The 21,204-nt window shown below is 37.8% G+C and overlaps 2 protein-coding genes across 3 annotated transcripts; one reads left to right on the forward strand and one right to left on the reverse strand.

Moving 5' to 3' along the window:
* Positions 1 to 1,104: 1,104 nt before the first annotated feature.
* Positions 1,105 to 2,832, reverse strand: LOC103994202 (EID1-like F-box protein 3). Its single transcript, XM_009414532.3, has one exon. The coding sequence runs from the start codon at positions 2,502 to 2,504 to the stop codon at positions 1,626 to 1,628; it is 879 nt and encodes a 292-aa protein (XP_009412807.2). The 5' UTR covers positions 2,505 to 2,832; the 3' UTR covers positions 1,105 to 1,625.
* Positions 2,833 to 7,594: 4,762 nt separating this feature from the next.
* Positions 7,595 to 20,474, forward strand: LOC103994201 (serine/arginine-rich SC35-like splicing factor SCL28). 2 transcript variants are annotated; one of them, XM_009414529.3, is made up of 8 exons: positions 7,595 to 7,738; positions 7,869 to 8,224; positions 10,192 to 10,269; positions 15,188 to 15,352; positions 15,545 to 15,612; positions 15,714 to 15,753; positions 19,837 to 20,049; positions 20,118 to 20,474. In XM_009414529.3, exons 2-7 carry the CDS (start codon positions 8,043 to 8,045, stop codon positions 20,039 to 20,041), a joined length of 738 nt encoding a protein of 245 aa, XP_009412804.2. In that variant the 5' UTR covers positions 7,595 to 7,738; positions 7,869 to 8,042; the 3' UTR covers positions 20,042 to 20,049; positions 20,118 to 20,474. The 2 variants fall into 2 exon arrangements, with proteins under 2 accessions (XP_009412804.2, XP_009412805.2); XM_009414530.3 differs by having other exon boundaries at positions 7,646 to 7,738; positions 7,872 to 8,224.
* The last annotated feature ends 730 nt before the right edge of the window (positions 20,475 to 21,204 follow it).

The raw sequence follows: 21,204 nt of genomic DNA on the forward strand, positions 1-21,204 counted from the left end.
TCAACCATCCCAACCTTTGTGCGCTATATATTCTTCTCAATTCGCTTACTCGGAATGTCAATTTCGAATGTCTGCTCCTCTAAACGACTCTTTTCCCTATATCTCAATGCTCGTTTCCTACAAACAATCGTATACACTCGTTGCCCTCAACGTAACCCCATTGAATCCCTCATGTTTCTATGCCAAGTGTTCATAGTGTACTTGTCTAGCTCTGATACCAACTGTCACAGACTTAAATGATTTTGTCTAAATTATACGATACCCTTGTGTGTCTGTCTGCAAGGGGTTAACCTCTCTATCTTCTCTTTGGTAGGTTCTTGAGGGATAATAAGAGGTTTCAAGGAGGTTCATCCTTTATGGATAGACACGTAAGGACGTTGCACGACTCGATCAAAATCAGTTAAGTCCGTAACAACATGTCGATCATATATCGATCACACGTTCGACATGTGTTGACTATATATGACATTGATATATCAATAATGTGAAATACTATGTGACGATCACATATCACCGGTGGTAGCCATATGGCATTGATATATTATTCATGCGATACTATATGTATTATTCACATGGTTCTGCTGCTGCTTGCTGTGGTATCCATGTTAATTTTTTTCCATAATACTCTAATTTCTAGAATAGATATGATCCTAATCATCTAATCGTATATTTTTGGTAATAGTCATCCAAATTATTTTTTGGAGAATCACGAGATTTATGACGTCATGGATCTGGTGGTCTAGAAGATGATTAAACAGGCTGATCAAACGATGAGTTCCAGATTCCAATCAGACGATAATATTGTTGATAATTGGATGCCACTTGTTATTGTGGGTACGTCCACTGGCTGCTAATGCTAATGGTTGTCAACTCCAAGTCTTGTGCAATCAACTTCTCCGGTGGATATACATAGATTTGATAGAAGAAGGAAAGAGACGGTGAGAAACAAAATGAGCGAACCTCGGCACATCATTCCCAACTGGATAACAAGAGAAAAATCATAATCGCTGACATCACAAACATAACTCCAAGTAAAGAACAAAAACACACAAAAGCATGGGAGAGAGAAGGTCGCCTAATGGGATATAGTCAAAAACACAAAATAAAAAAATAAAAATAAAAATCTAATAAATAATGTTGGGACAGGTAAAAGTCAATACAAGAAATTTGCAGTGCTTCCGGAGCAAGTAAAAAAACTCCAGCCATCTCCCCCGCTGGTGTTCCTTTTAGGTATTGTAAGTCTTCCACAATACTCCCACCTGTCCAAACCTGACCCTCTCAGGAGTCACTTCACTTGGTTAAAGAAAGATGTGATGCACTGAAGCTTCCATATCCCATCTCCCGGTTCATGAACCTCATCACGAACAGTCACATCACCCCTCACTTCGAACGAACTGCCAATCCATCCTTTGAAGCAAAAGATTATCATAAAAAAGGTCGGTTTGGTAGATACAAAGGAAGAAAGTGGCTGATAAGGAAGTCTATGGAGTTCGCATCCATTATCTACTCCTATCTAATGTTCTCTATACAAAGAAAAAGGCCGATAAACCATCGAACACAGGTAAGACAAGACACGGAGCAGTAACACGGGATTGAAACAGAGCACGGGCAAGAGAAGAAGAGACTTAGAGCGCAACATTCACATCGTCGTCTTCCTCCTCCTCCTCCTCCTCCTCGTCCTCGTCGGTCGACAAATGCGCCAACCAGCAGTAGCCATGCAGGTGGCCGTTAACGCATACGAAGTAGTCCAAGCTGCCTTCGTGGGAGCCCAGCCTCCGGGAGGCGCTCCGGGGCACGAGGCCTGCGGCCGTCATGCTCCACACGCGGGCGCCGCAGTAGGGGCAGCGCACCCCGGCCTCCAGCTCCGCCTGCTTCCCGATCAGCCACGCCCGCGTCCGAGACCGCATGAACCCCCGGAACACCCCCCGGTAAGCGCCGAGGTCCTCGTCGCCGCCGCGGCTGGACTCCCGGTGCTCGCAGGGGTCGCTGACGAATAGCAGGTCGCCCCAGCAGCGGCGGGCGAGGAAGGATCGGCCGGAGGTCTTGGAGAAGCGGGAGGCGGGGACGAAGTGGCCCGGGGCGGGGCGATCGAGGGTGAAGAAGCGGGTGGGCGCGGCGCAGCCGCAGCAGAAGAAGAGGAGCTTGGCCAGGGCGTGCCACCCGCCACCTAGCCTGCCACCTGGCGCGGCACCCACCGAGGTCAGCGCCGCGACCATGCGCGGGGCCCGGGCGAAGCAGAGCTCCCGGAAGAGCACCCGGCCGGCGACGGCGCGGAGGCGGCGGCTCACGCAGGCCGCCACGCAGATGACGTGCGGGTCCCAATCCATGCTGCGGAACACCAGCATCAGCACCCTCTCGTCCAGTATCCCCCTGTTCGCGTCGCTGCTGCTGCTGCTGTCGCCGCCGCCACCGCAGCCGCCACTATTTCTATCTTCCGCGGTGGCAGTGCGCGTCGATGGGTTGGAGCAAGCGTTGCGATTCCGATTCTTTCTGCTTCGCTCCATTATCTCGTCCCTGGACACCAATCAGATGCCAACTGCGGCACGGATCGACATGGGTTGGATCTCCAGACGGCTCGCGTGGAGTTCAGTATAGATCAAGGGAGAAGGTTGGATTTGGTCGGTTAAAATGTCGGGAATCAGACGGGCTCCAAATCGCTGCTCTCGGCTAATCTCTTGGGTAAATGCGAGCTATATTAATAAGCAAAGGACACACTGGTCGATGTAGGCAAGTATGCACTGTATCGAGTTAGGCTCGAGAATTTAGGAACAAATTGGTGGGTCTAAATCGGCATGAAGCGGGTTCGGGATGTCTTTCGGGACCGATATGTCTTTGGTGAGGAAGGGGTGGGGGTCGGGGGGGTTTTACGAAGGAAGCGACGGCCGAACGCGTGTCGCCCAAGGAGTCACAGACGCGGTAAGGGTGCGTTTGATTTGCTGCAGCGTCGTCACGTGGCCGTTCGCGGGGATCCGACCGCGTGGATTCGACGGGTCGCGTGCTTTAAGATGACCGAAGTGCAGGACACGTGGAGGCGGGAGGGCAGGGATTCTCTTATATCTTTTCCGTGGCCCAAAAAATATCTGCGTCCGCACGCGCCCTCTCCCGGATCGGGTGGAGGCGACGTGTCGAGAGGAGCGGCCCCCGCGGAGGGTTCGTAGCACAACGCGGGCGCGATCGTAGCCGTACACGTTCTGATGTTTCTAAGACGTGTAATCTTTTGACGCGGTGTGGTCGCCACGTGTACGAGAAAAAAGGTGGGTGCAAAATAGAATAAAATTATTTTTTAAAAAATATGTTTACCCCTCTACTCGAAGCTTTTAAAATTATTCTAAACATGGAACATATTGATCTTTCCAACCTCATTGAAAAAATTAAAGAAGACAAATATGATATTATCACATGGTCAAATGTGCTTGAGAGATTGACCATCGAAGATCAAATTAATCACACAGAGTAAGTCAACGTGAGCATATGGTGTCACGAACGTCACTCCAAGATTATCTCAAAGCATAATACGTTCCGCTCCGATCATCGATAATCTTGAACGTAACTATCCTTAGGGTCACTTATAAAAAGAGAATTTCAAGTATGCTCTCCGACACACAATTCACTTTAGTACTGATTAACTAGCATTTCAGTATTGATTAACTAGTCTGATCAAACTAAACCCTAAAACTAATATGATTGTTGGAGGGGTATTTGTTGGAAACACCCCCTGATTTAGTTTTTGTCTGTTTGACACTTTGCAAACTATAACTTAGACTTAGATTGAGTTAGAACGGATCTTGGTTGAATCTAAATCATTGTCCCAACTTGAACAATTATAATATGTACTAGTAGATTTGTATTGGTGTTGAAAAATCTGGGGCAACATTACATGTGCAACGGAAGAACAAAAAGATAAAATCCTAAAATTCCCGTAAAAAAGAAGGTTTCATTGTCGTGCAAAAGTTGATGCGCAAAAACCCGCAAAACCGAAAAACTACGCATAAGAGAATTACCTAGGGAGATCGTATATCCCTGAAAACTTGTAAATATGTGAGAGAAAAAAGGTGGCCCAAAAAATATCTGCGTCCGCACGTGCCCTCTCCCGGATCGGGTGGAGGCGACGTGTCGAGAGGAGCGGCCCCCGCGGAGGGTTCGTAGCACAACGCGGGCGCGATCGTAGCCGTACACGTTCTGATGTTTCTTAAGACGTGTAATCTTTTGACGCGGTGTGGTCGCCACGTGTACGGGAAAAAAAGCTGGGTGCAAAATAGAATAAAATTATTTTTTAAAAAATATGTTTACCCCTCTACTCGAAGCTTTTAAAATTATTCTAAACATGGAACATATTTATCTTTCCAACCTCGTCGAAAAAAAGAAGATAAATATGGTATTATCACATGATCAAATGAGCTTGAGAGATTGACCATCGAATATCAAATTAATCACACGTGATGATCAAATCGAATGACATATAAGCATCACGTGATGAAACATGATTGATCAATCAACCATTCGAACCTCATGATTGATGTTGTCTAGATTGAGTTAGTTAACGTGAGCATCAGGTGTTACGGACGTCACTCTAAGATTATCTCAAAGCATAATACGTTTCCATGCAATCATCGATAATCTTGAATGTAACTATCCTTAGCGTCACTTATAAAAAAGACTTTCGGGTATACTCTTAGACACACAATTCACTTCAATATTGATTAACTAGTCTGACCAGACTAAACCCCAAAACTAACATGATTGTTGGAGGTGTATTTGTTGGGAAGACCCCCTAATTTAGTTTTTATATGTTTGACACTTTGCAAACTATAACTTAGACTTAGATTAACTTAGAACGGATCTTGATTGAATCTAAATCATTATCCCAACTTGACCAATTATAATATGTACTAGCAGATTTGTGTTGGTGTTGAAAAATCTGGGGCAACATTACATGCACAATGGAAGAACAAAAAGATAAAATCCTAAAATTCCCGTAGAAAAGAAGGTTTCATCGTCGTGCAAAAGTTGATGCGCAAAAACCCACGAAACCGAAAAACTATGCATAAGATAATTATCTAGGGAGATCGTATATCCCTGAAAACCTACAGATCTATGAGAGAAGATAAAGGAGGTCAACTGTACTCCTCTCTAGCAGTGATTCACATGGTAGGGGTGCGAAGATGCTCCTCAAATCATTGTCCAAAACTCTTCCTCGCGCGCACCACGCAATCAAGAAGGGGATGCCCCTTCTTGTTGTCCACACACGCCCCAAATAGGAGCTGCAGTATGAGAAGGAGATGGAGAGAGGAGAATAGAATGAGGCAGCAAAAAAAGAACCTCTGGCCTATGGGTCTTTGGTTCCCTTCTATTTATAAAGATCCATTATCAACTTAACACTAATGGATCATGCCATATTGGGTATTGGATCTCCATCAAACTACCCAAGCCTCTTAGATTAGTGGGTCTCTACCCAATAATATCTTATTAGCTCTTATTGGATCTCATCCATATGATCCAATAATTTAGGGGCTTATTGGATATTCAATTTGTTAGGGCTCCGATGGATATCTCATATCTGAACCTCTACTCATCGCAACACTTACCATATATGTGTGACTCTCTGGGCCTAATATCGAGTTGGTCGTGAGTCATACATGTCAGAACTCATTTTGACTTAGTAAATTATTATCTACATAATAATTCATTCGACTCATGGACGAGTATATAGCACACCAGTCTGTTTGATTATCTCGATGTCCCTCTCGAGTAACCTATGACCGAGATTATTTAGAATATGTATTTAAAGGTAAATCAGTCTCATTATTGTGATCTCATTACGATCCAATTCCTATTGCATAGATCCATGGGCATCACAATATATTCATACAACAAACAATATAAAGTGATAAAATACCAAATAATAATAATAAGCAAAAAGACTACGTGTCAAGTCACACATGTCATCACTCACGTGATTGGCTTACATGACACCTATGACTAGCAGTTAGAAAGAGAGCTACTTAGATGTCTTAGGGGCACTTTACGGGACCATCTAAGCTTAATCCCGAAGAGCTTAATGGGCCGAATGACCCCAGTGGGTTGAATGACCCTAATTAGCCGAATGGACAAGGGGGTAAAGCCCGATTGTGTCGAATGTCTCGTTGCCGAACCCATCCATCTTAATCTTCCCAAGGCCAGCTTAGCTCAAACTCTCAGCCAAACCCACTCCCCCCCACATTCCAATTACCTGATCTTTAACTTTTTTTATCAATTATTCTAAGACTAAACGATCAATCCATCGTCATTTGTCTAACCTTCGGTTTAATCAACCCAAACCATGACTATACCTGTTGAAACTTTCAACAACCTAACCCAGTAAATTCAATACCTTATGGGAGTATTCCAGACAGTGACCCCTTACCTTCTCTTGTTATCCAATTACCACAACAAGGGCCACACCCCACTCCACTCACTCCTCATTTCCCAACTCTAATTCTATCATCATATGTAGTCCCCAACTTAATGGTAAAACTGTGCCCTCTTGTTGTTGATTTGCCTACATAAAATAAGTATTCAAATCTATGCCCTCATAGTCCACTTAACAATCCTTCTCAATAGATAGAGGGACCAAAGGAGTCGGTAACTCAGTCAGCTAAGCTCCCTCCCAATATGCAAGTCCAGCTCAGCTCATTGAGATGGACCAATGGTTAAAGCATATAGAAAAAGAGACAATACAAGAAAAGCAATCCGAAATTGATCTATATCTAAGGTCTCCCTTTGTCAAGAATATCATGGAGGAGTTTATCTCAAAGGGATTCAGAATGCTAACCTAAGAGCTACATGAAGGGAGCTCTGATTGTATAAATTATCATATGCATAATATAATTTGAAAAGCATGTTTCGATGGATATAATCGTCATTATGACGTGTGGTTTGAGAGTGCACGTATTTTCTATGACATGTAATTGGAAGTGCATAAATATATTATAATGTGTAATACATATATATGCTATAACTTGTATTGTAGGAATGCACATATATATTATAACATGCGGTATAGGAGTGCACGTATGTATTATGATGTACGGTATGAGAGAGCACATATATATTATGACGTACGATGTGAGAGTACACGTATATATATTAAGATGTGTGGTGTAGGAGTGTATATATATATTATGACGTTCGATGTAGAAATGCATATATATATTACGATGACATACAGTGTGAGAGTGCATGTACATGTTATTCTATATGGTGTAAAAATCTATGAATTTATTATGTTTCCTATATGTACATATAAATATTTGAATTATTTTGATGTAAAATTTTATCTTTATATTATATATATTATTTTAGGGTTATGCTTACTAAAGAAATCATGAGGTGTTAACTATTAAATATCTTATGTTAAAGATTTTAAAATATTATATACATGATACGATGTAGATCAATACAAATCCAATAAAAGGAATAGGAAAAATAAATTGGAATACTGATCACGAGAGCAGTTAGATAACGTTAGGAATTTGGCAATCTCGAGGTAGGAGAAAATTTTTAAAAAGTTATAAAAAAAAGGACGGAGAGATGATTCGAACCTTTACCTAAAAGACATAAAAGGGAAATACAAAAGAAATAATTAAACAACACATAGGATCGATCACTAGGTCGAGGAGGAGCGATCGGCTCGAACTCGGAGGGTTGTTGGGGGCAGCGATTGCAGGCAGCAAGGGCGGAGGTGCGGCAGAGGAACGAGGTAAACAATCTTATCATTACGAAGATGGGAATTTTCGAAAGTTAAAGAGTGCTCAGAGTTAAAATTCCCCCAATTTATTTATATAAGTTTGCTTTTTTTTTTAAAAAAAAAATATATATATATCAAATAGAAGCGGCTCCGAATTCGAGTTCATCCCCAACACTAGCTGTATCCGCCTCTACTATTTAACACTCGCACACGCCCGATTACGACGCCGTCTCTCTCGCTCCCGCTCCCTCCTTCCTTCCGTCTTTTCCCCTAGCTAGGGTTTCTGTTTGCCGTTCTCCCTCTCCCTCTTCTTGCGATGGCGCGATACCGGAGTCGGAGCAGAAGCTTCAGCCCGCGGCGCGACAGCCGGAGCCCCCCTCGTCGCAAGTACTACGACGACCTCCGCGACCGCCGCGGCGGAGGAGGTCGGGACTACAGGGACCGGCGCTCCTCCGCCCCCTCGGGCCTCCTCATCCGCAACATCGCCCTTGACGCCAGGTCCATCGCTCCCCCTTGTTCTCTTCTCTCACTTTTTTTATTTCTTGATTCTCTACGGTTTGCTTTTCTTTAGTCCTTGTTCTGTTTATTGCTTCCGTACCTGAAGTTTCAGTTTAAGGATAATATCTTTTTTTTTTTATTGTGCTGCTTATGGTACTATCAAGTTAAATATTTGAGGCACGTATAGGTGAATGCTGTATCCCCTCGTAGGACTTCACAATATTCTGGTAATATCGATGTAAAGAAGACATGGAAGTTGAGCATACTTCATTTTGCCGGAGCTAAAAATGTCATTGCTAGTGATAATTGAAACAGACCTAGTTCTGAAAGAATTGTGGCCATGCATAAGACATTGAATTATAAAATTTTAACGGTTGGTCTAGGTCTCCAAGGGTGTTGGTTGTTTCTTGCGTTTTGGAAATATGCAGCTTGACTTCATTATTACATATGTTTGTAGTTTAACTAACTGGGTTTTACGTAGGTAGTAGATGAACATTTGGGTTCTTTGTTGGATTACTAGATTATAATTTTGTAATGTTTTTTATATTAGACACATTAAATCTGGCATGCTTCATAGTGGCTAATAACCTGTGTACAAGGCTCCTTTGAGGGTCGGTCTATTTAAGTAACAAACTTCACTTTACAAGCTTTGGCAATCTTATTTTCAAATTGCATTTGATTCATGCTAATCCCAATGATCTTATAATGTAGCAGCATGGCCTTCCAATCTTATATAATTATCATGTACGGAATCCATTTTGAGCAACGATGTTGAGAACTTATCCATGTTCATGTTTTCACATCCTTCCAAGTCCGAAAATAGATTTGAACAATGCTTTATTAAGTATGTGGAAGCTTGCTATTCACTGCACTCTCCTCCTTCATTTGTTATTGCCATCAAATCAAACAAGTAGTGGGAAGGAGGCTGGAATAATTAAGTGAAAAGGAAAAAAACAGTTGGTTTTACTCCTAAATCTCCAAGTAAGTTTGGTGAAAACATGAGATGTTATACAATTTATTATTTAAGCACTAAATAAGTGTGAGCTATTGATCCACCCAATGCAGTCCTTGTTTGATATTGGTTCTCTGTGAACATCATCCAACTGACAACCCATATAATTTGCAATTTGATTATTGTTGTGTAAAACATCGCTGAGATAGGCAAGAGTTTAATTGAAAATGAAAACTAGGGTGAGATGTGATTGCAAACTAAAAGGCAACTAACATCACCATTTCCAGGCTAGCATTTGCTTTTGGAAAGTCCATAAAATTTTTTTATTGGGTTTTTACTATTGCGATTGAAATGGTTTGTTGAGTTGGTAATTAGGTCGGAGAAAAGCAAACATGGTTTTCTTTTAAATTAGCCAATGATATCATGCATGGTTGATAAGAATTGTAATTTTAGAATTTATAAAAATACTAAATTTGAGGTGTTTCAGCTTGAAAATTGATGCTTATAAAAATGCTAACTTTCCATCAATTTAAATTAGAGATTTAAAAGTGTGATAAACATAGATGGTTAATAAATTTCAAAATTTCTAGTTTCATTTCATAGTTCTATTTTTGCTTCTTTTTAATTTTTTTAGAACTATTCAAAATTTTATGATTTTGAATTCTTTTTTGGACTGATCTGTAGAACTAGCATATTATAATCTTGCTTCTGTTTCTGATCTCCAAGCCATTGTGTGCTATACAAAAATGTATTTAATTTATGATTATCTTGATATTTTATCAGTTCATGCAATTGTCTATGAGATCGAGTGTTTCTGGTTTCTGTTGGTTTTAGATGCAAATGAAGACCAGTGCTACCACGTTCCTTACTGTAGCTTCTACGTTAGTGGTGTATTTGCAAACTTTATTTTCTTTGTTTCTAGATGTATGATGGTCATGCTTATTATGCAATAAAATTTGCTTATTTGTTAATCTCTTGTGAGTTTGATAATAAATGATGTTTCTGTTATATGCAGGCCAGAAGATCTTCGCATTCCATTTGAGCGTTTTGGTCCTGTGAAGGATGTCTACCTGCCAAAGAATTACTATACTGGGTATATTTTGTTGTTGCCTGTAACCAAATTGTTTTTTCCTACTCTTATTATTGGCAAAGATTAGCTATGTAGCAGTTTGGCTTGTATGTCGCTATTTAATTTCTGATCTAATGGCCAGCTATGCACATGCTGTTCTTGTGCGGATCCACTGTTTGAGAACCTCAGAGTTAAGTGCAAATTTAAGCCATGATAACTGCATGTATGGGGAAAAAGACATGTAGTTACTATTTCAAAGTTCAAATGGCCACAGTTATGTTTTTTTTTATGAGATGGTTGGTTACTTTCTCAAATTTCTGCTACAAGTGAATAACATAAAGCAAAAAAAATTCAGCTTCTAAAATTGTCAGTTTTTTTCTTAGTTCAGCTACTTCTATTCACATGCCAGAAATATTTTGTTAAATAGATTTAGGTCCCTACCACTTAAATTATTTTTATTGTTTGTTATATTTTAATTGATGGTGAGAATTACTAGATAGGTGAGATAGTGAACTTTAAGATGATGAACATATAAAGATCCCTTTACGTGGATGAGGCATTTGATGGAAATCCTAGTGATTTTTTTTTTAATCAGAAGATTGCCTGAGACATCTTTGTGGGTTAATGTGATGCTGACAAGAAGTACAACTGGCATTATTCTGTTTTAGAATTGTATTTCAAGTTCCTTCTTGCATACTGTAGTTTGTTACTGCCATGAAGATGATAAGGTCCACACTAGTGTGTGAGGTCTCTGTGCTGCAAGGAATTGTTTGCGTTGGTGTGAACTGTGCATGATTTTGCCCTTTTATTTTTAGCAATTTAAGATAACATCTTGCATCCATAAAGGTTGGCAAAGGATATCCCAGATGGAGTGATTTATTAAGGCAAGTTATTTATGAGGGTTTTGTGCAAGAATCATAATCTGGTTTGTAATCTATGGAAGTATGGCATTCTACTATAACCTGCCTGTTCTTTATTTTGTTTTCTTGGAGATGCCCACAGGTCTTGCTGCTAGCTTAACCACTTTAATAGGTTCTCATGTACATTGGAGGATTTAACTCCACACTGATTTGTTACCACAGTAGTCCTCTTCCTCCAATAATACAAATTTTTTTCATTACCACATTTCTTGGGCATTGGTCCTCTTTGTTAGTAAACTCTTTAACTGATGATAGATCACCATAATTCAAGTTTGTAGTTATGCTCATGACATGATGGGCATGTGGATGGTACCAATTATATGCTGTAATAATTGGGCTTTAGTAGAAGCCTTTTATTTGATAATCTTAACCCCTTTTTGTTTGTCTACTCCAGTTGGCACCAAAACAAAGTATGAGTGGTGATAGGTGATGAAAATGGAGCTAAGGGAGCTTATGAGAAGGGAGTAGCGGAGATATTTGTCATGGACAATTAGTTGTGGCCAAAATTAAGATCCTCAGTGGTGATGTCCAAAGCTTAGTGTGTACTATCTGCCTAGGAGTTGGCATTTAGAATTATATCTTTCCAACCATACCCTGGCCATCAAGGAAAATTCTATCCATGTACTTTTGATCTTTAATGTAGTTGCTCTTCACAAGACCTGTCTGATGATCCTTTAATTTTTTCCTTTTTTATGATTACTTTAATGTACCAAATAGAGGTCCGTTTACTTTAATGCCATAGGAAGGTGCAAATTATGTTAGTCGAAGAAGCTGAGCATTGGTGATGTAGTGATAACGTAAGGAGGTGGATGTCATTTTTGTAAAATCAGAGATATGGCATTTCATGGATTCTAATGGACATGTTAGTGGTGTATGATTGGAAGGTTGTGGTGTTTTGGGAGAAGGCTTATCGGAGGAGAATTTTACAAGGATGAGAGAATAATTGAAGACCGAAGAGTGTTTGCAGGATTTGGTGATCCACGCCTGTTGCTGTTGAGGCTTACAGAGAAGTTGACTTTAATGAACTCAATGGTGGCAAGAGATCAAGCTGCTAAAAATAGAAAAGAATAGACACATTGCTACCATCTGGATCTTGTAATTCACATGGGAGAAGACAATTCTATTTGATTTTCTTTTCCTTAATAAGAGAACATTGACAATATTGAGTCATTGCATTTAAAAGCTAAGTGCTTGCCATTTGTTCAGTTAGGTGGTTTTGTTGTCTACTCATTTAAAATGCATCATGGATATAATTTGAATTGAAAACACATATTTGGTGCTGTATTGTTGATAGAAACTTCTTATGTATGACAAGGGTTCACTCTTCTTAATAAGGATGATATGGAACCACTTTGACTTTGTACGTTGATCATGTTCATCTTTATTACCACGTGTTATATTATTTGTTTGATGTCTTTTTATCATTTTTTAATGTCAAGCCTTTAGAATTTCATATTTGGATGTCATGGTTGTTTCATGAAATTGGTGATTGGAGAACCTGTTTTGTTATTAAGTATCTTGTTTCAACACTTGGAAACATGCTTAGAGTTTGAAGGAGCTTGTGGAGTATTGGACTTGATGCACTATGCTGGCATGGTATTAGCATGGGGATTCTTGCGTTGCTGGTTAAGTCCGATACTATGAAGGTCTCCTAACATGTTATGAAGTTCATCAATATGTTTTATATGAATTTCAATGTGAAGAGCTGGAGTGTAAAGTGTGGGGCTCTCTTAACATGTCATCAGGAGACCAGAGTGCCAGGAGTTTTTGAAAAAAGAAGGCCTTTGTTCAAAATATAGGTAATCATGAAGATTCTAAAAAAAGTAGGCTAGGATTAGAATGCTATGTAAATGAAATAATTGTCTTGCTAAACTCTCAAGACCTTTTATTTGAGAAAATTAGGTTGTTTGCGTGGACTTTATTGTATAGTGTCAATGATGATCTGCACATTGGTCACATTCTTTTTTTCCTAAGGATAGAAAATGGTTATCACTTGTTCTATTAAGGGTAGGAAATAAAAGGTATAAGATCAGGGAGAAAGCAAAAAAAGAAGAAATACAGATATCTACTCAGGATCCTAACAAAACCTGCAACACATGCTTGCCATGGACCTCTAAGTAGAGACTGTGCCTTCTATTGCAATTGGATTAATTTCCTTGCCAAAAATTGATTTGCGGTTCCAGAAGGCTCCAAATGGTATTAAGTTTTAGGTTATATTTTGTCAAGTATCACTCTTTAACTATATATTGTAAATATCAAGTGAGAGAGGTTACGTTTTATTGAACCATCCTGTAAAGATTTTGCATTAACAGAAAGGACGTTAGTTTGGGGGCCTTGGCAATGATTTGAAGCCTACCAGATACCACATTGTTAACCATAGGATTTTTGGAGGCGACTATCTTGATCTTTTTCCCTTCTTGTTTATACTCTTTGTCTCTCTATATTTTTCTTTGCTTTGTTTTGCCTCTCGTGTAGGCATGCTTGTGTTGGCACAGCTGCTAATGGAAATGGGCATGCATGATACCAGTATTTAAGAGTAATAATAGTCAATTACTGAATCTTTAATATATCTGCTCTATTTTATGGCCACTTGTTTAGATTAATCTCGTATGTAAATCCACACTGCTGAAAGATACTCAATATGTGTGCAAACTTTTGGAGGCTTTTTATGGATAAAGATGTTTCAAGTCTTGGGCATTGATTGAGGCACAAATTTTCTTAGGAATGCATTATAAGCAAACGCTGGACATCTATAGTTATGCACTGCACCATTGAAGCTTTATACCATTTGAGGACATTGCAAAGACGAAGTGGCATGTGATAGAAAACACAAGAAACCAATGGTTTTTTTCCTAAAAAGATTAGCAGCTGACTAGCATGTTCGTTATTTGCTTATATGCCAGAACTCCTGACAAATCTTATGCCCCTTCAACGAAGACCTGAAAGTATGAAAAAGAAGTAACTTTAAAGAGAAAGCTTAACAAAAGAATGTGGTTGTTTATCCTCATGACAACCAATAGATGGTTGACCATAGAAAACATAAACATCACTCTATTTGGTTTGGCTTCTTTGTCATAGAGGGTTGTTATGCACCCGCAACACCTTCGTCGATGGATCGTTCGCCACTTTTGCTTGCTTGTACATATGTTTGGCAACGTGTTTTGTTTTTTTTTTTTTTGTGTTTTTGCTTAAAAACTGAGCAGGAACAATTTATAGGGTTGCAGAGCGATCGTTCACCAGTATGGGCAAAATTGCTGTAGAATGGCCTTGTTTTGTGTGTCATGACCTGTTTTCCACAAGCTGTGTTGTGGCAAAACATCGACCATCTCAGTACTTCAGAACCCCCCAGGTGGTATAGGGTTGGATGGGGGTTTGGGGTAGTGTTGGGTGTTGATTGGATTTACAAGTTTGCACGTTTAGTTTATGGGAACTTGCCAACGTGCCCAACACTCAGTGATCGGTCTTTTGCAGACTTGCGACTATTCGTTTGTCTTCTAAAGTCCTTGTTTTTTTTTTGTTCTCTTGCACACCAAGTGTTTGTTGAATTGGTTGTAAAATTATCCTTTTCGTGAGATGTCGGGACTTGTCCGTCGTTCATTTTTGAATTAATCAATTTGTATTTTTATAGGTTCTTCGGGACCTAAGCGAGGTTGCAACTAGGTTGATCCCTTGCGGATGGATAACACAAGGGTGTCTCATGACTTAGGCAATTTTAGCTAAGTCAATGACAGTTTGGTAAATTTCTTTATGTTATGCTGCATGCTGATGTGTGTTGACACTGTGTAAGGCTGTAAGTAGGTAATTTGGTGAAAGCTTTCCATCATGTGAATGAAATGGTGAAAATGATCTTTTTGCACTATGGATTGACAAGTTACTTTCCTCTATTATTGCATACTTTGAAATTCGTAAGGAGCTTTTATTTCTCATATACCAAGTAACCTAAGGAAACCAAAAATGGATCTGTTTCAATATTAATGTTGCTGCTGTTAACAAAGTCTCATATGTGGACACTGCAATTGCAGGGAGCCCCGGGGTTTTGGATTTGTCAAGTTTCGCTATGCAGAAGATGCTGCAGTGGCTAAGCAACATATGAACCATCAGATTTTAGGTGGACGTGAGATCTCAATTGTCTATGCTGAAGAAAATAGGAAAACTCCACAAGAAATGCGTATGACAACAAGGATTAGGTGTGCTTCATGTTTTTCTTTCATGACATCATCATCTATATCCTAGATGCTATGCAAATGGTTGCAAACTGTGTTGGTCTATAATCCCATCGAATATCATGATATTACTTTTTATTTGAGGAGGCCATACATTTGGATTAAATTAATTTTTTTCAAGGAATTCAGATAGCACTCACATTTATGCTGGTGCAGTGAAAGATACATGGAAGGAAGATACAGCAGGTGTTCTTTATCCAGATCTCCTAGACGTCAATATTGCTGTGAGTATTCAGAAGTTAGCCATGTATACTGAGTAAATAATACTGTGAATGCTCTTTATTGTCTTCAAATAAACTTATGATATATCATTCTCTTTTGGCAGCATATTCACGTTCCCCCACTCCACCCAGACATGAATCAAGGTCAGACTTATTTTTCTGCTTCAATATATATGTATTGGTCACCTTATTTCTCCTGTGCTGTTTAGAATGAATTTATTAGTAATGGTATCATTTCTTCTTGCTTCCTGCTTGTTGATCTTGCTTGGAGTTTGTGGTGGTGTAGATTTGCTTTAATTCATCTTGGATTTAGAATTATTCTTCTAGCTGTCCGTTAGGATTAATTACTGGTTCTTTGATGTGCACATGCACTGAAATTTCTGTCTACTTATATTTTTCAAAAACTAGCTTAATATTGTTATTTTGCTGCTAGTTAAATTTTATTTAGTTCATTATAAGAAATGATTTACTGTATTCTATCATATTGGAGACAGATTTTTGGTATGTCCATTCTATACACCATAATATTTGGATTGTGTTGCAATTTGCGACTAACAGATTTTTGCGATCTCCAATCTATCCACCACAATATTTGGATTGGGTTGCAATTTGTGACATTGGTTTCACAGCCTAGGTTATGGTATGTTTGTAATCTAGAACAAAAAAAAATCAAAATATGAAAACCCTAAAAGGAAACAACAAAAAACATAATTTCTCAGTTGTAAACCAAAGAAACCAATAACAAATTGTAATTTCTCAATCGTATGGGATTAGCTTGACGAATCTTTTCCTATCAGACGATGACAACACTAATCCATAAATCTCAACTATTTGAAATCTGTTACATGGATCTTTTGCCACTGATGAGATGGATAAAAAATCATATATTTAATTAAGTTAAGAGTACCTAAATCTGTATTTATAGTTTCTACTAAAATCTTTTTAGTTTTGCTCTACCTCTCCTTATATCACTAATGGAAACTATTTCACGTCTCACTTCTGTGCATCTCTTGAGCATATGTCCATGTCCATAAGTAATTGTTCACAGATAAAAATATTTTTTGTCCATGTCCATACCTAATTGGTCACGAGTAAATGTATTTCTTTTCCAATCTTTCGTAGCAACTTTATATATCCACCTTAATATTTTCATCTCAGTAACATTGACTTGTTTGTATATGTTATTTTTTAAATGCTCACACTCCCAAAAACCATTATTGGTCTAATAATTGTATTATAAATTTTTCTTTAATCTTAAAGTTAAGATATTCGATAATCACACAACTCTTAAAGCCCTTCATCATTTTAACAATTCTGTTTTTACTATATGAATATCATCGATCAAAGTAGGAGCAAACTAAGAAAATAAAAAGCAAGAGAGCAAACATTCATTATTATACTGTTTATTGATTAACCTTATGCTTTCATTACATGTTTGTATATACACGCATGCGCATACAAGAACAACAATAATAATAAGGTTGTAAAGTCCCAACTAAGTTAAGGTCTTGATCTTGTGCCCCTATTGAACTATATAAAAATTATATTCTTAGTTAAATTAAAAGTATTTATAGTTTCTAATAATATCTTTTTAGGTCTTCCTCTATCCTTCCTCGTAACTCATATATATATTATCTTAAATGATTCTCCCTCTTTGTATACTCTATCAAAGCTACAATAATTCACAAATAAAAATATTTTTATTTCTTTTCTTGTTCTTTTTTGTAACTCCGCACATCCAATATTCTCATTTTGACCACACTCTTTCTATATGTTATTAATTGCCTAATACACATCCATGAAGTATTGGTGATCTAACGATAGTCTTAATAAAATTTTTATTTTATTTTTATTTCAATCTAAGAGGTATCTGATGATCAATAACCCTTGGTATCCTTTTCCATTTTGATCATCTAGTTTTTACAATATGAATAATAACAATCTTTGATCCAAGATAGTCTAAAACTTTCAATAGAGCTTCTTGTTCATCCAATTTAATTATATCCTTATGTTTACTATTTCTCGTATTAGTAACATATCTCATTTATTCAATCTTAGTCCTACTCAATTTAAAATTGTCTCTACAACTTAAGTGTAGAATAAAATTCAACTGCAATAATATCGTTAACAAATAAAATATAATAAAATATACCAAGGAGCTCTATTAAGCTTTCTCTAAATCAACAAAAACCATATATAAATTTTTTTGTTCTTTCTATACTTTTTCATTAATTGCCTCAAAAATAGGTATCTTCTCAGTAGGTTTCTATGTATAAAACCAAATTGATTTTCGATAATAATTATTTTATATCTTATTTGATTTTCAGTCACTCATTCTCGAAATTTCATAGTGTCACACATAATCTTAGTTCCTCTATAATTAGATTAGCCTTGGTATCACCCTTGTTCTTATAAATTGGTACTAAGAAGCTTTTCCACCATTTCTAAGTTTTTATTTTTCTAAATTTCAAGATTTTGTTCAATAAATTAGTCAACCAAACTATTCCTCAATCTCCTAAGCTCATCCAAACCTCAATAGGGATGATCTTATACTTTTAACATATTTTCATCTTTTTTAAAGCTTTCTTAAACTCACTTGCTCTAATATTATGAACAATTTTATGATTATTAAACCTAACACTATCCTCTATATTTAAGCTAAGTTATTTGTAAAATATTCATTAAGTAATTTATAAAAATAGTTTTTTCATCTTTCCTTAATTTCATTATCATTAATAAGTGTTTTTGACTTCATTCTTAATGCATCTAATATTACCTAAACCTTTACTGTCTCTTTCCCTAGCTTCAGCAATTCGATCTAATTCCTTTCTCATCCTTCGCTGGAAAAAAACACTTTTAAGACTTTTCATGGTTTAGATTGATACATCCAGCTATCTTTGAAAGTCGGTTGGATCTTGGAATTCAGATGGTTTGGATCACTACATGACACCAAAGACATTGGTGCATTTAGTTTCTGATATCTCAGATATTGTAATGGATGTTCTTGCAACTTGATATATGAAATTATGTAATCATGGCGATGTTTTGACTTTTGAGTTATATAAGACATGTCGATATGGTAAGTAGTTGCACAATGTCGATGGTTTCCTTTAGGATGATATTACTGAAGCTGATGAAGTTTCAAACGAAGCTGCATTTTCCTCTGGCTTTGCTTTCTTTCTTCAGTGCCTTTGGAAGATGAGTTAATTCTGGAGGCAAGATAGTACTGTAACTAAAAGTAAAAAGTAACCTTTTTTTTGTAGCTTTTATGACTAGAAGTAAAAAAGTAACTCTTAAAGTGCTTGTAGAATCTCCAAGTCTAATTACCAGTTACATGGACATGCAGCCATTTCTTTGATATTTGATAATTATTGATAGATTGCTTCATGTTCTTCAGAAAATATGAAATGATTTTTTATGTTGCTCATGCAGATCATAAAAGTGAAATGGGATTGTAAAGAATCAAAGATTATTTAAAAAGAAAAGAGTGTGACTCTAAAGTTGTTGGCTAGTTGATTGACTTGTTTGAAAGCTATTGAAGAAGTTTCAGTTCCAATTTTCAACAACAGTGGTTACAGATTGCAGAGTTTGGTAGAGATACTACAACACTTAAGAACTTCCTTTTCCCCTTTCAGAAAGAACTTTCAGTTTCATGTTTTGCATTCTAAAGATGATGTTTGCTTTTGTATACTATCCAGTTACAAAAGAAACTATAGTTAAAGGTTCAAGAGAGACAACCATGGCCTCCAGTGAATAAAGCCGAAAGACAAACTAGGATGATCTCCAGAGAATGGAAGCCCTTCGAGATAGCATAATTCTTGATGGTGGTCATATCTGAGTTGAAAGTTAACAGAGTGATCAATAAGCAAGTACACTGTTTAGGAGAATAACCAACACATGCTTGGATCAAAGTTGCATATCTCTGTTCAGGAGTCCCTGTGATATGTGGTAGGGAAATCAATGTCGAATACTTAATCCCGTTTGGAGAGAGACTTTTAGTCGATGTTATGGCACAGTTAAACTACCATATATATTTGAACACACCTGCTTTAGATTAGGCTATTCTTCCTTATAGTAAGATTGGCGAGAAGTTGCCCTTCCATTGCAGATAATTTTGTGTCATGATATATTTAGTTGCCATCCATAGAGATACACTGGCTGATTGTTTTTTGCTTATATATCATGCTGCGAATTTCGTTATTAAGTGATGCTTATGGATGAATGCAGGGATAATGGCCGGAGCAGTAAGGATAATTATTACTCTCCACCGAGATCCATCTCCCCATCTCCACAGAATGATAGGGATTATAGGTCGCATGATAGGAGGGATGATGATAGGGAATACAGGTCCCATGATGATGAAAGGGATTACAGGTCGCATCATCAATCTCCAAGTCCTGCAGGAAATGGCCGGAGCCCATCAAGGTCATGATCCTACAGGTGAGGGTGATCTTCTCTCTCATTGTTGGCTACTGAAGAAGTTCTCACTGTTGACTCAACTCATGCAGCCCACAGTGAGCGCTGGAGGAGGCATTGCAGCTGCATCTAGAGATGGCATTATGAAGCCTGGTGATACATTAGAAATAGGCAAATCTGTATGCAGAAGACATGGATAATCCTGGAATTTCAAGTTTTCCTTAACTTGATGTTAGCAATTCAGATTTACCCCTGCCCAATATCCATTCCCGGAAGCATGGACTTGGTACCTTGAATCTTTATCTTATTTCCTTGCGAGCAAATGTTGCATTTCAGATAATGATCATACCCTGTCTCGTGCTTCGTTCAACGCCCAAATGGTTGTTACATGTGGGATATTTTACTTTAGGGAAAGTGCAAGTGATGTCTCAGAGTTCTTTGATGCTTAAGATTTGTGTGCTCTCTATATTTACATCGTAATTTCTCAGAAACACCTACCGGTCGTGTATGTTATTAGCAGTTCATAACTTGGCTGGCCAATCGAATTGTTCAGATCAGAAACTCTTCTTCGAGGTATGGTATTAATTTCAGATATTTGCAGAATTTTCTTTTGACTTGGTTGGAAGTTTTCATTTCTGGCAAGCTTAGCTTGCTCGTTCCTTTTTTTTTTTTTTAAGAGTCATATGAAGAAATTTGTGAAAATAGAAACAAATAATATATAAAAATGCAATGCCTAGAATTGGACCTATAAAAAAACATTGGTTTGGTGTGATATTGATGAATCGTTTTTACAAAATCTACTAATTTACACGAGCAAAGCTCTCTACTTGCATCTCCTATAATTGGAAGTGATATCTTCAATTAGTAAGTAATAATCCGAAGTAATATATTCAATTAGTAAGTAAACACATCGATCAAATACGGCTTGAGGTAGAATTTAAACCTCATCGATAGAAGAAATATTTGACAAATGATATTGCACTACATTATCCTCACCTAACTTCTTTTTAAAACAAGAAATATGAAGAATTGGATGTATCTTAAAGCTTGTTGGTAAATCCAAGCGATATAAGGCTCAAAGAATCGAAGAGATAGCTTCGTAGAAGATCGAACATTTATAGAAGTTTGTTTATAAGGTTAAAATCAAAGGAAAACCCAATGGCATATTGTAAACTTTCG

Source organism: Musa acuminata, chromosome BXJ2-8 (genome assembly GCF_036884655.1).
Source record: "Musa acuminata AAA Group cultivar baxijiao chromosome BXJ2-8, Cavendish_Baxijiao_AAA, whole genome shotgun sequence".
Taxonomy (NCBI): Eukaryota; Viridiplantae; Streptophyta; class Magnoliopsida; order Zingiberales; family Musaceae; genus Musa; species Musa acuminata.